Source organism: Paramormyrops kingsleyae, chromosome 25, assembly GCF_048594095.1.
Source record: "Paramormyrops kingsleyae isolate MSU_618 chromosome 25, PKINGS_0.4, whole genome shotgun sequence".
NCBI lineage: Eukaryota > Metazoa > Chordata > Actinopteri > Osteoglossiformes > Mormyridae > Paramormyrops > Paramormyrops kingsleyae.
Window position 1 is genome coordinate 32,626,494 of NC_132821.1, and position 15,091 is coordinate 32,641,584.

The window sequence follows — 15,091 nt, forward strand, 5'->3', positions numbered from 1 at the left end:
TAGTCTGTTAGGTTGCAATTTGTTGATGACGATTTCCTCGAAGGCCTTACCTGGCTTCACTAAGGCAGATGATGAGCCTATTCATTCAGTTCACCCCAGTCTACTCATATGAATCTGGTTTGAGTTTTTTTGTCAGTCCCAGATCCCACAGTCACACCAGTACCCTAATACACCCTGTTTCATATTGTAGCCCTGTTCAAGACCTGACATGGATTTTCTTGCAGAGTAGTAGTAGTAATACTAACATTCTGTTCATTATTATTATTTTTCTTCAAAAAGAGTCTCATTCCCTAACTCTGTCAGTAATATATATATCTGGAGAGACACAGTTCCCTGGATTTATAGTAGTTATGAAGATCAACGACGTCCCTGTGGAATACTATGATGGCAACATCGAGAAGATAGTCTCTCGGAGATACTGGAGATCAGATAACACCATAGAGCAATATGATTTCAAGAAGTACGTAATTGATGACATTTATAGTTATATGACATCTTTTTCTGATGTCATGAAGCAGCGCTCAAATCACACTCAAGGTCAGTTCACTGTTTGATGAATAAATACTTGATGAATCTTGATTATACATCTGAAAGTCGATATGTTACTATTATCTGGACAAATATTGTCTTTTGTTACTGCAGGAGTCCATGTGTCTCAGGAATTTGTGGCATGCGATCTAGAAGATGACAGGCTGAGTCGATTTATTGTACTGTATGCTTATGATGGAGAGGGACAAGCCAAGTACGACATCCTTTCCAAAGAATATAAATTCATTGTGTCAGAATTATTTTGGAGCCAGAGTGTATTGGATGTCATGGAAAGCTGGTCCTTAAATGTATACCATCCACTGTGTGTCTCGGTATTGAGGAGTTATCTGCAGCAGGACAAGAATATTCTACTGAGGAGAGGTGATGTATCTTCTGGATGAATCTGCAAAAATTCCCAGGGACACACTCCTAAAGTGTATAATATATAAACTGCTCAAAAAAATTAAAGGAACACTTTTTATTCAGAGTATAGCATCAAGTCATTTAAATTTCTGGGATACTTATCTAGTCAGTTAAGTAGCAGGGTGGGTTGTTAATCAGTTTCAACTGCTTTGGTGTTAATGAAATTAGCAACAGGTGCACTAGAGGGGCAACAATGAGACGACCCCCAAAACGGGAATGGTTTAACAGGTGGAGGCCACTGACATTTTTCTCTCCTCATGTTTTCTGACAATTTATTCCACTAATTTTGCATTTGGCTACGGTCAGTGTCACTACTGGTAGCATGAGGCGATACCTGGACCCTACAGAGGTTGCACAGGTAGTCCAACTGCTCCAGGATGGTGCATCAATATGTGCCATTGTCAGAAGGTTTACTGTGTCTCCCAGCCCAGTCTCAAGGCCATGGAGGAGATTCCAGGAGATATGCAGTTACTCTAGGAGAGATGGACAGGGCCGTAGAAGGTCCTTAAGCCATAAGTAGGACTAGTATCTGCTTCTTTGTGCAAGGAGGAACAGGAAGAGCACTGCCAGAGCCCTACAGAATGACCTCCAGCAGGCCACTGGTGTGCATGTGTCTGAGCAAACAATCAGAAACAGACTTCATGAGGGTGGCCTGAAGGCCCGACGGCACCTTGACTGCCATTGGGTATCGGGATGAAATCCTTGGACCCATTGTCAGACCCTACACTGGTGCAGTGGGTCCTGGGTTCCTCCTGGTGCACGACAATGCCCAGCCTCATGTGGCGAGAGTATGCAGGCAGTTCCTGGAGGATGAAGGAATGGATACCATTGACTGGCCCCCATGCTCGACTGACCTAAATCCAATGGAACACCTCTGGGACATTATGTTTCAGTCCATCCGACGCCACCAGGTTGTACCTCAGACTGTCCAGGAGCTCAGTGATGCCCTGGTCCAGATCTGGGAGGAGATCCCCCAGGACACCATCCATCATCTCATTAGGAGGATGCCCTGACATTGTCAGGCATGCATACAAGCACGTGGGGGCCATACAAACTACTGAGTACGATTTTGAGTTGCTGCAATGAAATTTCGGCAAAATAGACCAGCCTACCGCATGATCATTTTCATTTCCATCAAACGAGGCATCCTTTCGTTCCTAACACATCACCCAGTCCATATCAGTATAGATATACAGCATTATTTTTCCCCATTGAGATCTGATGTGTTTTCAAAGCGTTCATTTAATTTTTTTGAGCAGTGTATTTTGTATTCAGATAAAAACTGAAAACAGGTGTGGGTTTTGCTACACAATAGTCAAAACTGATTAATATTTATATTATTTGATTATTTCTGCCCCATCACAGATTATTCCCTGCATTGCGCCCATTATTTTCGGAATAGACTCCGGAACCCCATGACCCTGTGTAGCACAAGCAGTATAGAAGAATGAATGAATGATGATGATTTCTCCCTATATAGTACACCCCAAAGTCAGGGTGATGAAGAAAGCTCACCCAGGTTCTGGGAGGACAGAAGTGACCTGCCTGGCCACAGGCTTCTACCCTCCATGCATCAATATGACCCTGCTGAGAGATGGCCAACCAATCCCAGACCAGGAGGTGACGGCAGGAACTGTGCTACCCAATGAGGATGGGACCTATCAGCAGAGGAGGAGCCTCAGGGTCAGTGACGAGGAGCTGAAACGCCAGTATACCTGCACTGTCACACACCTGAGTCCAGAAAACAAGCTGACCGTGAACTTGGGTAAGATACCTCTAACTCTATACACTGTCAGAAAAAAGAGTACCAGTTTGTACCTTTGTGTGTCACTGGGGCTGTACCCTCAAGGGTCTGCCAATTGTACCCAATAGCTGTAGGTAAATGCACCTTTTAGTCTAAGGTACAGAATTGGACTCTGGGGAAGAACCACAAGGTATGAACAGCATTAATATACCCCCAATGGCATGAAAAATGTTTCTCATAGTCCATTTCTGTATCTTAAAAGGTACAAGTACCTACAGCTCTATGCTACAATTGGCAGACTCTTGAGGTCTCACAGTGTACAATGACACAGCTGGACACAAATTCTGAGAATTTTCCTGGGTAGAAAATAAATTGATAGATGTGTGAATATGAAACAGTGTCACTGTGTTTGTGTGTGTTTTGCATTTCCAGAGGCTGGGCCAGACTCCGCGACGCTCTGGCCGATTATCATCCCTGTTCTGTTTGGGATTATAATTATCACCGCAGTCGTAGTCGTCTGCAGGAGACGAAGAATTGCTAAGCAGGGGGCAATCTAACGTGTGAGACACAAAGACCAGTGCACAGTTGATTTAAGTGGCTTATGTATAGTTAATTGTGTCGTTATATCGCACAGGATCAAGGCTGGATTTAATTTCCCATTTCAACAGGGGGAATTACTTTTAAGGTGCTGACTGTGTTAGACAAATAACTAAATTAAAAACCAGGCTGGGTAAAATGATATACTGGGAGAGTCAGCAAATGCTGTCCGACGGACCTGAAAGAGGCTTCTGTTTTTAGTTTTTGTTTAAAAAACGTAAGATGGTATCACACAGCCATCTGATGTAGACGACAATTTATAAATATTAGTCAGTCTCAAAGAAAACTTCAATTTCATGGTTCTGTAAAACTATACTGACCCCTACTGAGCACTGTTGGAAAAACTGGCCCATGCATGAAACTAATTAGCAGAGCCTGATGTGCTGTATCTCAGTAGTGTATTCAGATACTGTCGAGAATAACAGCAGTATACTTGTCCTCAGATTGGTCAGTAAAATATATATTAATCAGTTTCCTGGGATCAGACAAAATAGGTCAGAAATAACGGCACTAATGGAGATAATAGAAGATGAGATGGTGGAGTGGACATCATTACGTCTTAGAAGGAAAATGCATTGCCTGGTTTTAATTGCAAAGGCTTTAAAGGGCAAATTGGGGTTCATGCCCAACAGTACATATGTAGTTTGCTGACATTCCGCACTAATACATACAGAACCCGTTCATCAGTTAAACTTCTCCTTCAGCCTCCCACCACACGCACAGAACTGAGGAAATCCACCTTTTGTTCTTATGCACCACATGAGTGGAACACATTACAAGATATATTGAATGTAAACTCCTTGCCTTCTCTGAATGTGTTTAAAAATCTCTGAGCTTTATTCTATGTATAGTTTGAGTATTTGTATGTGTTTGTCTGTGTTCATATTAATCATCTGTATATATGTATATGAAACTTTTTTTCTTATTTGCTGCCATCTTGGCCAGAACTTCCTGGAAGAAGATATATTGTATCTCAATGGAACCTTCCTAGTAAAATAAAGGATAAATAATAAAAAAAAATTACTATATTATCAAAAAAGATTCACAGTACGGGCTTTTGAATATCTCAAGATGGCTTTTGACAGGGCTGCACGATGTATCGTTTCAGCATCTTCATGCGCAATAATCACATTGCATTTGTCCGCACTGCTTTGTGTCTGTTGACAACTCACAGCAACATCACTGACTTATTTGACACACTCTATTGGTAGATAAGTTCTATTTGGCTGTAGTTTACTTTGGGTAATTTCACCCCCTTTTTTGTAGAATAAATACAACTTAATGTTTCCAGTTCCTTTTGAAGGTCACTTGATACCATCCTATGATTCAGGGGAACCTGTTGGATAAGTTAACAGTCATCTCTGCCATTAGAAAGTCACTTCCACCCTCTACCTGGCTGGTTTCTGGTCGTTCCCAGTGTCTCCTGCTTCACCTTATTCTTGTGTACTGCTGTCTTAGAAACTTTGAACCTTGAAGCATCCTGATGCTCAGTGTAGCTTCTGCCAGCAGAACCAGAATTAAACTGGGATTTAAGAAGGCAAATTTATTTTAAAATATAGTGGTTTCTTAATTTTTTCCGTGGCTGTATATCAGTATTTCTCATGAATAATTTGCATATCAAGATGTGTGCAGCCCTAGGTTTTTGTACTATAAGTCATAGAATATTAATAGCTAACTGTTAGAAGGATTGTGTTGAAATGATTGTTGCCTGTTACTATAATTGTTCAATTTGGCTCATTGAGCGTTACTTGTGCTGTGCAACAAGGGTTAGTGCTTAAGGCCTAAACTATTTATTTTGACAGGTATAAATAAGTATTTAATCTGGAAAAATAATTCATGCTTCTTGGCAATCTTAAGTGTTTTTTTTAAGTTCAAATAATGATTGTTAATGTTAAAGGAGTATGTTATGCTAGGGTGACCAGATAATCCAGGGCAGGGAGGACACTCTGAGCTAGGACAGGATTTGTAAACTACCATTTCAATTAAAAGGACCTGGATTTCACTTGAGCACTGAGTTCTTACTGTGTGCTAATTGGTCAGTCTCCTATAATCGTGCATGTGTCACTAGAAGAAGAGCTGAACTAATTAGCCGAGCACAGGAGCCTTTCAGTTTGAAATTAGTTTGTAAAACCCGAAGTAGCTCAAAGTGTCCTCCCTGACATGGATTATCTGGTCACCCTATGTTATGCAGAACTACTAGCCTACTATTGGCTGGTGAGAGATGTGGCCGCTGTGTTGCATCCAATGAGAATGCGCAGAATATATGTTCTCCTGAATATTTAATAAAGGCCTTTATACAATATCACCAAGTCTCTGTACTTGTATGTATGTGATCCTGAAAGTAGGAATAACAAAAATAGGATAAGGCATATAAATATTACATGTGCAGATTACGGTATGAAATAAACAGTTCACAATATTGCCCTCACCAACAAACCATTTTAACATGATAAATTAAATGTTAACAAAATGTGTGGGTCTAGGTAAAAAATGTCATTTTCCTGTAAACTATCATAATGGATTTATGCCGTTTTGGAGAAGAGCTCTTCATATAGAATTTTGCCACCTCTTGTACTTTGTACTGTTTGCTGGTTTTGCTGCACCTGACTAACTGCAGAGGTGTGAGATAATGCACATACAGTAATTCAATATATCCAGTAAACGTGTTTTAAAACAAGCTATTAGAATAGTCAATGGTGTAGGATAAAGACACCAAAGTTTAGAGGTATAGTTGAATTTAAGACTGGATAAATGTATAAAGCAAGTGATAATTTGGTCTCTGTGATAACTCAGAAAAACTATTATGAAACAGGATGAGATGTTAATTATGAGGAAACTAAGAAGGAGTTTGCTTGTACCGTTTGAGGAATGGATGTTTCAGTCTGTGGATAATGGACTTAAATACAGATGTAAGTATATGTTTTTATTGGGATACTGGTGTGTGTACTTACAGTTGAAACCAGTTTACATTACACTTCAGAAAAAGGCACAAGCCTTAACTTCCTGGCTGATGTCTTCAGATGTTGCTTCAATACATCCACGTCGGTTTCTTTTCTCATGACACCATCTATTCTGTGAAGTGCACCAGTCAGTCCTGCAGCAAAGCAGCCCCACACCATGATGCTGCCGCCCCCGTACCTCACGGTGGGATGGTGTTCTGAGGCTTGCAAACTGCCCCCATTTTCCTCCAAATATACTATTCATCACTACGGCCAAACAGTGCCATTTTAGTTTCATCAGACCTCAGGACATGTCTCCAAAAATTAAGATCTTTGTGCACAAACTACAATCTGGCTTTTTATGGTGGTTTTGAAGTAATGGCTTCTCCTCCCAGAGTAACCTTTCAGCTCATGTCGGTACAGGACTCGTTTTACTGTGGATAATGATACTGCCTCCTCTAGACTGATGCATTATATGAAACATGACATCTAACAGCATGCGATTTCCAAATGACTTGTTGAATGTTGTTTCTGGTTCTCTTTGTTTTAGTCATGGAGCAGGACTGGAACCTTCATGATTTCTCATGAGTAAGTTAATTAATACCCATCATAATCTGTTCCTTTATGGTTCCATCATGGAATAAAATACAACACTGCCCTCTAGTGACCATTAAATGGCATTTCACCCCAGTTGACAGAGAGCTGATGGGAGTAACTCTGTACTAGACATTCCTTTCATGATGTGCACCCACTATCTAAAGGCTTTGATTCACCTTGAACACAAAACAATTACTCTCTTTACTCGGATTCTTTGCTTAGCAGCTCATTAAAATCCAAGTGGTAAATTATTCACTATTTTTCTCAGGTTCTCATCTATCATCTGAGAGTAGCTGTAAATGCCGAGCATTTCAGTTGGGCTACCTGGATGTTACCCTGACCCAGCCCATTGTCCATCATATCACAGACAGACTTAAAAAAAGCTTTAAGTCAGAGCCATAAGAGAACGGAACACTGCCGCACAATGACACTGTTCTGGAACGATGTCACCATCAACACTAGAACACTTACTGATATGTCTACAGAACACTGCACTGACTTTCATATTTATATCTACGTTTACATTTCATTTGTACTTGTGTGCATATATTTCCTGTTACACTAACAGTAACCTGGGTTTCATTCTGCAATATCCTGGACTGCAGTATCTCAGCTGCTATACAAAACCGCAAAACTATACTTGCTGATTTTGTATAATATTCTTTTTAGTACTTTAGTAGCTTTATATTTTTCTATTTTTAATTGATATTTGCTATGTGTGGAGGCACTGTAAGGAATGCTACTCAGTTTCTTTGTACTCTGTGCAATAACAATAAAGGAATCTTACCTATGTGGTTAAAAAAATTCAGAGTAAGCTCATGTGCAAAAAAAATCTTTAATGTAAAACCAAAGACAACTTTCAAAATTAATCAGACATGTTAGAAGTATGTCTAGATTTTCAGATTAAAAAATTAAGAGTTAAAAATGTCCACAGTAAGGCCTGCGTGGTATTTCGGTTTAAAGTCCAACTATCACATTTTAACCGGAAAAATTAAGTGGAAAAAGTAGGTATGTAAAGGTAACCATGGAAGGGAAGAAAAGGAAAAAAAAATGCAATGCTGTGCGTAATTTAGAGGTCTTCGCTGTTGAGGGATGTTAGTCAAACTGTGCGTAATTTAGAGGTCTTCGCTGTTGAGGGATGTTAGTCATACTGTGCGTAATTTAGAGGTCTTCGCTGTTGTGGGATGTTAGTCATACTGTGCGTAATTTAGAGGTCTTCGCTGTTGTGGGATGTTAGTCATACTGTGCGTAATTTAGAGGTCTTCGCTGTTGTGGGATGTTAGTCATACTGTGCGTAATTTAGAGGTCTTCGCTGTTGTGGGATGTTAGTCATACTGTGTGTAATTTAGAGGTCTTCGCTGTTGAGGGATGTTAGTCATACTGTGTGTAATTTAGAGGTCTTCGCTGTTGTGGGATGTTAGTCACTCGGTGAACAAAGTATTAAACAAAGGCAAGAAAAACTTCAGTGTATCAAGGTCTGTTTTGGTGCTGCTGCACCCTAACTTACAGCTAAATGACTGATTCCTATGTTCATTACCTGCTGGACTATCAGTATCTTAACCTCAACAGAAGAAGAAGAGGCTGCAATATTATTGGGCAGCCATAAGCAAACATGGGGATCTCCACCACCATGCCTTTCATGTCCCTTACAACACAACACATCAGTTAAAATTCCTTGATCATCTTTTTGAAAATGTTGAGCAACGACAACAAAATGAGGCTGGAAGGTCAGAGTTGTTGCAATACATTGTGATTTGGGACAATGTCAGTTTCCACAGAGCTGCAGCTGTACATAACTGGTTCACTGATCATCCCAGGTTTTCTCATTTGTTCTTGCCAGCATATTCCCAAATTCTCAACCCCAAAGAAAAATTCTTCTCAGTATGGTGGTAGAAAGTTTATGACCAGAATCCCTATGAAGCAGGGAATCTTCTGTGGGCCTGTGGGGATATCACTTTAGAGTCCACCCAAGCCTGGATAAGACACAGCCAAGCATACTTCCCTCGCTGCCTTAGAAGAGCAGACGTATTGTGTGATGTGGATGAGGCTTTGTGGCCTGACCCAGCCCAGAGACATGAAGCTGATGGATAATGTCTGTAATGTACAGTATTTACAGTAACATAGATTTACCAGCTTCATGAACATTTTCTTTTCTTTTATGTTCTTTGCAGCCTGGATATAACTTTTTTTTTCTCCTAGTTTACATACTGTTGATTTTGGAGCAGTGCATCTGAGAAAAATAAAATATTTGAAACACGAGCTTGCACGTGGTGTTATTGTACACTATCAGTATTGTATGTTGAGTACTATGAATGGAAACCTTGATAAATTTGAAATATATGGTTCCTGGTTGTATAAAGTTTTTAGAGCAGTGTTCTGAATTGATCCTAGTTGTGTTTTGTGATCATTTTTGCTTGTTTGTGTGTGTCATCTGAATGAAATATGTGCTTTAAGTGACATAGTGAATGGTTTTCCATGTATCCATTATCGTAACCGCGTAATCCCAACTGGGGTGGCGAGGGGGGGGGGGGTGGCAGGAGCTTTGTTTTTGGTTTGCTTTTGGGCTGTAATTACGTGATTTGCACAGTGGAGCGTGATGTTACGATGAGAATTTGAGGGCACATTCAGAGAAAAGAGTAATTTTATTAAATAATTTAATTAAAAGAGATTGATAGTGTAGTTTTAGTATGTTTTGTAAGTTCAGAGCTTCAACTTCCGCTACTACGCATGCGAACATTCATCACGCATGCGTCCACGAAACCACATTTTCCGGCACTTCTTTATTACGCATGCGTAAGATACACTTCCACAGGCTCAATACTGCGCATGTATTCACATTTTCCGGCAGACCGTGATTGCGTGATTCAGGGCGTGGACATCGTGTGTCATCATTCATTGGTCACGTATTGTGAGATGGGTCATTAAGGGTCCAAAGCATGAAATGCATTGGACCTATATTGATGTATATATTTGTAGTTCAGCCGTCAGTTTATTGTGGTATTTAAACCATATTGCTTTGCCGATTGTAATATTTGCATGTGTGCGCGTTACTTTTAGTGCCTGACTGTAATCTTACATGAGGTTTTTCCCAATGGTAATGCATTTTCTTTAGAAAACGTAATAAAATTGGGGTGTATATCAATCTTGTGTACCCATATTGCTTATCAAGGGGCTGTGATATATATGTACAGCATTTTCTAAAAATAAAAATCACACCAAAATAATAGTTAAGAACTTTTATTTGCACATGATAAACAATATTTATGTTGTGTGGTTTGGCCCAAGATAAAACAATCGGTCGTCTGTCAGAAACAAATATAATTTGCTTCATTTAGCGCCACAAGACACAGCTGCCATAACTGACACGAGTGTGTGGTAATTACACTGATACAATTAATAAAAGAAATGACTAAGGAGAAAAAAAGCAGGCTAAGTTTAAGTAACTTCACAGCACATCGAACTGGGTGTAATACATAATGGTAACATTAAAGTAATGTCACCTTTGACTGTAAAATTGATGGCCATACCCTGTATTTTACGTCGCTCCTTTTGAAGCACATTGGGTATTAATGGCCTATGCGAAATAAAATATTTTAAAGTCGAAGGACTCCATCATTATCCAGTTAAATCTTCTCTTTCTTCTCGCTGTCGACATTCTCATAAAAAATCAACAAATGATGAAATGTGACGCGATGCCGTAAAAATAGCACGCCTCCTTCCAGAAGTCGCAAGCGTGCGCATGCGTAGTAGCGGAAGTTACATTTTCGGTAGTGACAGCGCCTTTTAGGGATTAGGGAATGTTTTGAGGAAAGGGGCGGGGGGGATTTCCACAACACCTGCGCACAAGCCTTTTACGGGTGCGAGACATTATACCAAAAGTAAAAGTATTTCGCTCAGTTAAGGGTCGCAGATTTTCATGCAGTTTAGTACATTTAGTCAGGGACGCAGGAGGGATTTTTAAAGTGGGATGCAATCAGTGAGCAAAAGGTGAAACAAAGCTTTGGTAGATCTAAATTAGTTTTTTCCGGGTTGCGTTTTTTTTCTGTATTTCGCCGTGGTGGGTTTTTCGCCATTTTTAAAAAGATAACTCTGTGGTAAATTTTATCTGTACTATTATTAGGTTTACCGGTGTATGACTGAAGTATATTGTGACACAAGTTTTTATTTACACCGTCGATTTTTATGCTACAAGACGCCATCCAAGTCAAACAGGTAAAATGACATCGCATATCAACTAGTTAAGTTTTCTTTTAAATTACTTTTTTTATAACCGTGCTGCTTAGAGGCTGTTTTGGTCACACCATTATTGTTAGACTGTTGTACTGAGATTATGGTGACTTTTTTTAAAACTGGTCTACATTAGAGATGCATAGAAAGTAATTAATTTCTTGGGCGTTGTCAGCATCGACTCTAGTGAAATGTAGTTACGCTTCCGAACGTTTAGTAGGCACTTAAAACACTCGCTCGAGCCGATCGCCGATCGCGTCGCCCCTGATGACGTCATCATTTTAAAAAGAGCGTATCGGTAGGATTCTAAAATTTCCTCTTTTTGGGGCTAGCACTGCACGAATTTACGTTAGATGGGCACCATCTTGGACAGGAGAACCTCGATTTCAAAACAATTTTTATCCGATCAATTTCCGTGGTGTTTTCACAAAGTTCTGTTTATCACAAACTAAAGGTAAGGTTTACCCCTCCCAAAAATAGTCAGCAACCCCCCAGGCAACCCAGATTCACCTCCAGGCGCATTCTTTGGTTTCTAAACTACTTATCTGCAAAGTTTCACAACAAAATTCAAGCGGGATCTTGCATCCCCAGCCCGGGTCTTTTAAGGACACAATGCATTATGCGTGAGCTGCCAGACGAAAATACGGTCAAAAAAAAATTCACTATCTCGATGAAGGGTATGACCAAATATCATAATTACATGTAAGAAAAATACCTTTAGAAGATATTTTGATGTATAATAAGACAGGATGATTTTGGATTTGTGCAACTGACTGATGTTTAGTGTACTATATATTGTATCATATTGTTGCAGTGTCTTGAATACAAACCTCTAATTCTTATCACAATTTTTCTTTGTTCATTAATGGCAATTGCATTACAACAAAAGGCGGCTAAGTGGCACCTTTAAAAAGCTCTAGATCAGGAACTACTGGACCGATCTTGACAAATGAGGTATCAAAATGTCAGGCATATAGTGCCTTCTGGCAGAATCCTCTTAAGTGCCTACGTTTAGCTGTCACCGTCACTAAAAGCAGAGCCTCCATTTTACCTGATGTAACAAATGGGCTTTGCCCAACTCTCGGAACGGCTTGTTTGTGAGGATCTTGTGATTGCAAAAAGTTCAACCAAGGAGACCTCAATAGATAGTTTCGACATGAGTGTTTATTTGATGAAACAATGTAAATGAGTATGTGAACAGTAATTTGGCGAAGCCCGTCTCTTGGTCGTCGGTTCTATCGATTCTGAAGCTGACAGATCTGGCTGGGCGACCAGGCAGGAGGCGAAGGAGCCAAACCCCGGATCAGGACGGGGAGCCGAAGGTGGTGGAGGGGAGGAGGTGGGATAACTGAATAGCTGTAATGGCAAAGAAGCGGGTTAGACTTACTCCTTATATAAAACCTGGGGGGTATTCCAGAAAGCAGGTTGTGACATACCCAGGTAAGTTTAAGGGTAAGTTAGTGGATAACCTCAACTTTCGGTTCCAAAAACGGGGGTAATTTTCTGGGTATGTACGTACTGTAACCATAGCAGCTTACTCTCTGAAGATAACCTGCTCAGTAGCAGGTTATGTTCCAGGGTCAGTTTGTTGCAGAAGGTTACTGAGCATGGCGTGCCCTTTTGATGACGATCCTGTGGACGTGGAGGCACAAATTATACGAGGTTTTTTTCGCCGGGAGAGAGTTATAACACCGCGTATTGATGTCTTTGAATTTCCTAATGATTATTTGAAAAAGCGTTATCAGTTTTCGAAAGAATCGTTAATTTACTTAACATCTTTTGAAACCGCACATTGCAAATGTCACAAACCCAAACCGCGGGTCTGCGCTTAGCACAGAAAACATTCTGTGCATAGCACTTCGGTTTTTTGCGTCAGGGCATTTTTTGTACAATATGGGCGACGCAGAGCATGTGGGAAAGGCAACTGTGTGTAGAGCCGTTCGCACAGTATGTCTGGCACTTAAACACTTCTTACACACGTTTGTACAGTTTCATGTCCATAAAGCTCTGCGTGTTATTAAAGAGGAATTCCACAGAGTGGCAGGTTTGTCCTTTGTAGTAAAATCTATGACGCATATTTAATATGTAGTCATACTATTTATATCTATACATGTATTCATCCTGCACACACACACACACTTGATACTTCCATATATGACTTTCTATTTCAGGGTTTCCAAATGTAATTTGGAATACATGTAATACATGTATAGTGACAATAAAAGGCATTCATTCATTCATTCATAACTGGGTGCATTGATGGCACCTACATTCCTATTAAAGCTCCTTCAATAAATGAGGGAGACTATGTTAATAGGAAATCTATTCATAGTATCAATGTGCAGGTAACTTGATTTTGTATCCTTAATTTTTTGCCTTGTTAAAATCATCAAACTCATTACTTTTTTCCACTAACTATTTTATAACTAAATCGTAGGCCTGGACGATATGGCAAAAATTTATATCACGATATATTTCTTAATTTTGGTCGATACGATATAATTCCGATATCGATATGGACAATATTAAAAAGCCTCAGGAAAAAACTGCCGAGGACACGCACAATGGTTGTCTGCAAACTGAATTTGCAAAGTCTATAATACCTCCAGGCTCCTCCTATTAAAATTATATAATTTTTTTTTTAAATAAAAACAGTACAAAAAAAAAAAGGTTCACTTTTTATTTGTATTTAGCCTTTACAAACAAGAAATGTGAAATAAACTATCAAATAAATAAAACTCTCAGACTCAGCTTATTAACAATAATATATTTCCATTTAAACTAGAACAGGCTGATTATTCATATACAGTCGAACCCGGTTATGTCGCCGGCCTAGGGGGTTGCCAAAAAGCGTCGAGATAACCGATGATCGAGATAACCGAAAACCAATATGGCAGCACTATATTAGCATGTGCTTGAAATGTATTTATGTGCGTTAATAACTGAGAATGTACATGCACGGGTTTTTGGCATTGCCGCGATTTGTTTGACGCGATCGGCATGCTATAAATATGTACATACATCGGGGCCGGTTCTAGACATGCATATATGAGGGGGCAGACAGAAATGTGAAGGGGGCACATGGTGGCGACAAAGGCAGGAAAGGGGTGGGGTGGTGCTCTGGATAACTGTTTTTGTCATGTAATTGGATTGCACTTTGTCAGGCCTCTGCCCTAAGACCTGTCCAACTTGGGTGTCCCACCTGAAGGCTAAGCTTCTGCTGGTGTAGCTCTTAGGGTCACTGAGGCACGCAAAGCCCCTGACCACAGTAAGGTGGCAATCCCTCAGGGGGAAAACTGAAAAGTAAAACAAAAAATAAAATAAAATATTCCTCATCAGATTAAAAACAAGACATTTACCTTAATTGGATGGCCTATATCAAACATATTTGAACCCAACAAAACACTTTTCACTATTGCCAATATTACCAAAACTAAAAAGGGTAGGCTAAGTTATGAAAAAGAAAAAATCAATTCACCGAGTCTTGAAATATAAAACTGAAAAATAGGATCGGTCAGGGTTCATTTCACTACATGTTGTACTTGTTATAACTATGTATGTGACGAATAAAGAATCTTGAAATCACAACGAACAAGTCGCTCAATGAGAATGAATGACGTAACCGACTGGCTAAGCTGCTTCTAGCACCAAGGTGGTTCAAATGGTACGATCCACACTAGGGGTGTCTAAAATCGTTTTACATAAAATTTTCCTACAAGGTGAGGTTCTTTCTTAACATTTTTCTTGTTTTTTTTTTTTTTTTAATACCCCCCCCCCAAACTGCTATTTTTGTCTATTTGGGGGGGGTCTTGATCGGGGGGTACTGGGGGGTACAGTACCCCCCGATCAAGACCCCCCCAAATAGACAAAAATAATTCGAACCATGATCTCACTAGTCACTATGATTTTGACGAGAGAGATTGCTGTTTCCTCCAAACCTTCCGCAATCACGCAGCTCATTTCGCTTTGCCCTGCCTACTGAGAAACTGGCTCATTTGCATACTAACAGTGATTGGATGTTTAGCTGGGGGGAGGG

At 39.9% G+C, this 15,091-nt stretch overlaps 1 protein-coding gene across 1 annotated transcript; it reads left to right on the forward strand.

Moving 5' to 3' along the window:
- Window positions 1-259: 259 nt before the first annotated feature.
- On the forward strand, window positions 260-5,597 carry LOC111844232 (major histocompatibility complex class I-related gene protein-like). The gene is made up of 4 exons (XM_072707391.1): window positions 260-537; window positions 643-909; window positions 2,432-2,716; window positions 3,128-5,597. Exons 1-4 carry the CDS (start codon window positions 351-353, stop codon window positions 3,250-3,252), a joined length of 864 nt encoding a protein of 287 aa, XP_072563492.1. The 5' UTR covers window positions 260-350; the 3' UTR covers window positions 3,253-5,597.
- The last annotated feature ends 9,494 nt before the right edge of the window (window positions 5,598-15,091 follow it).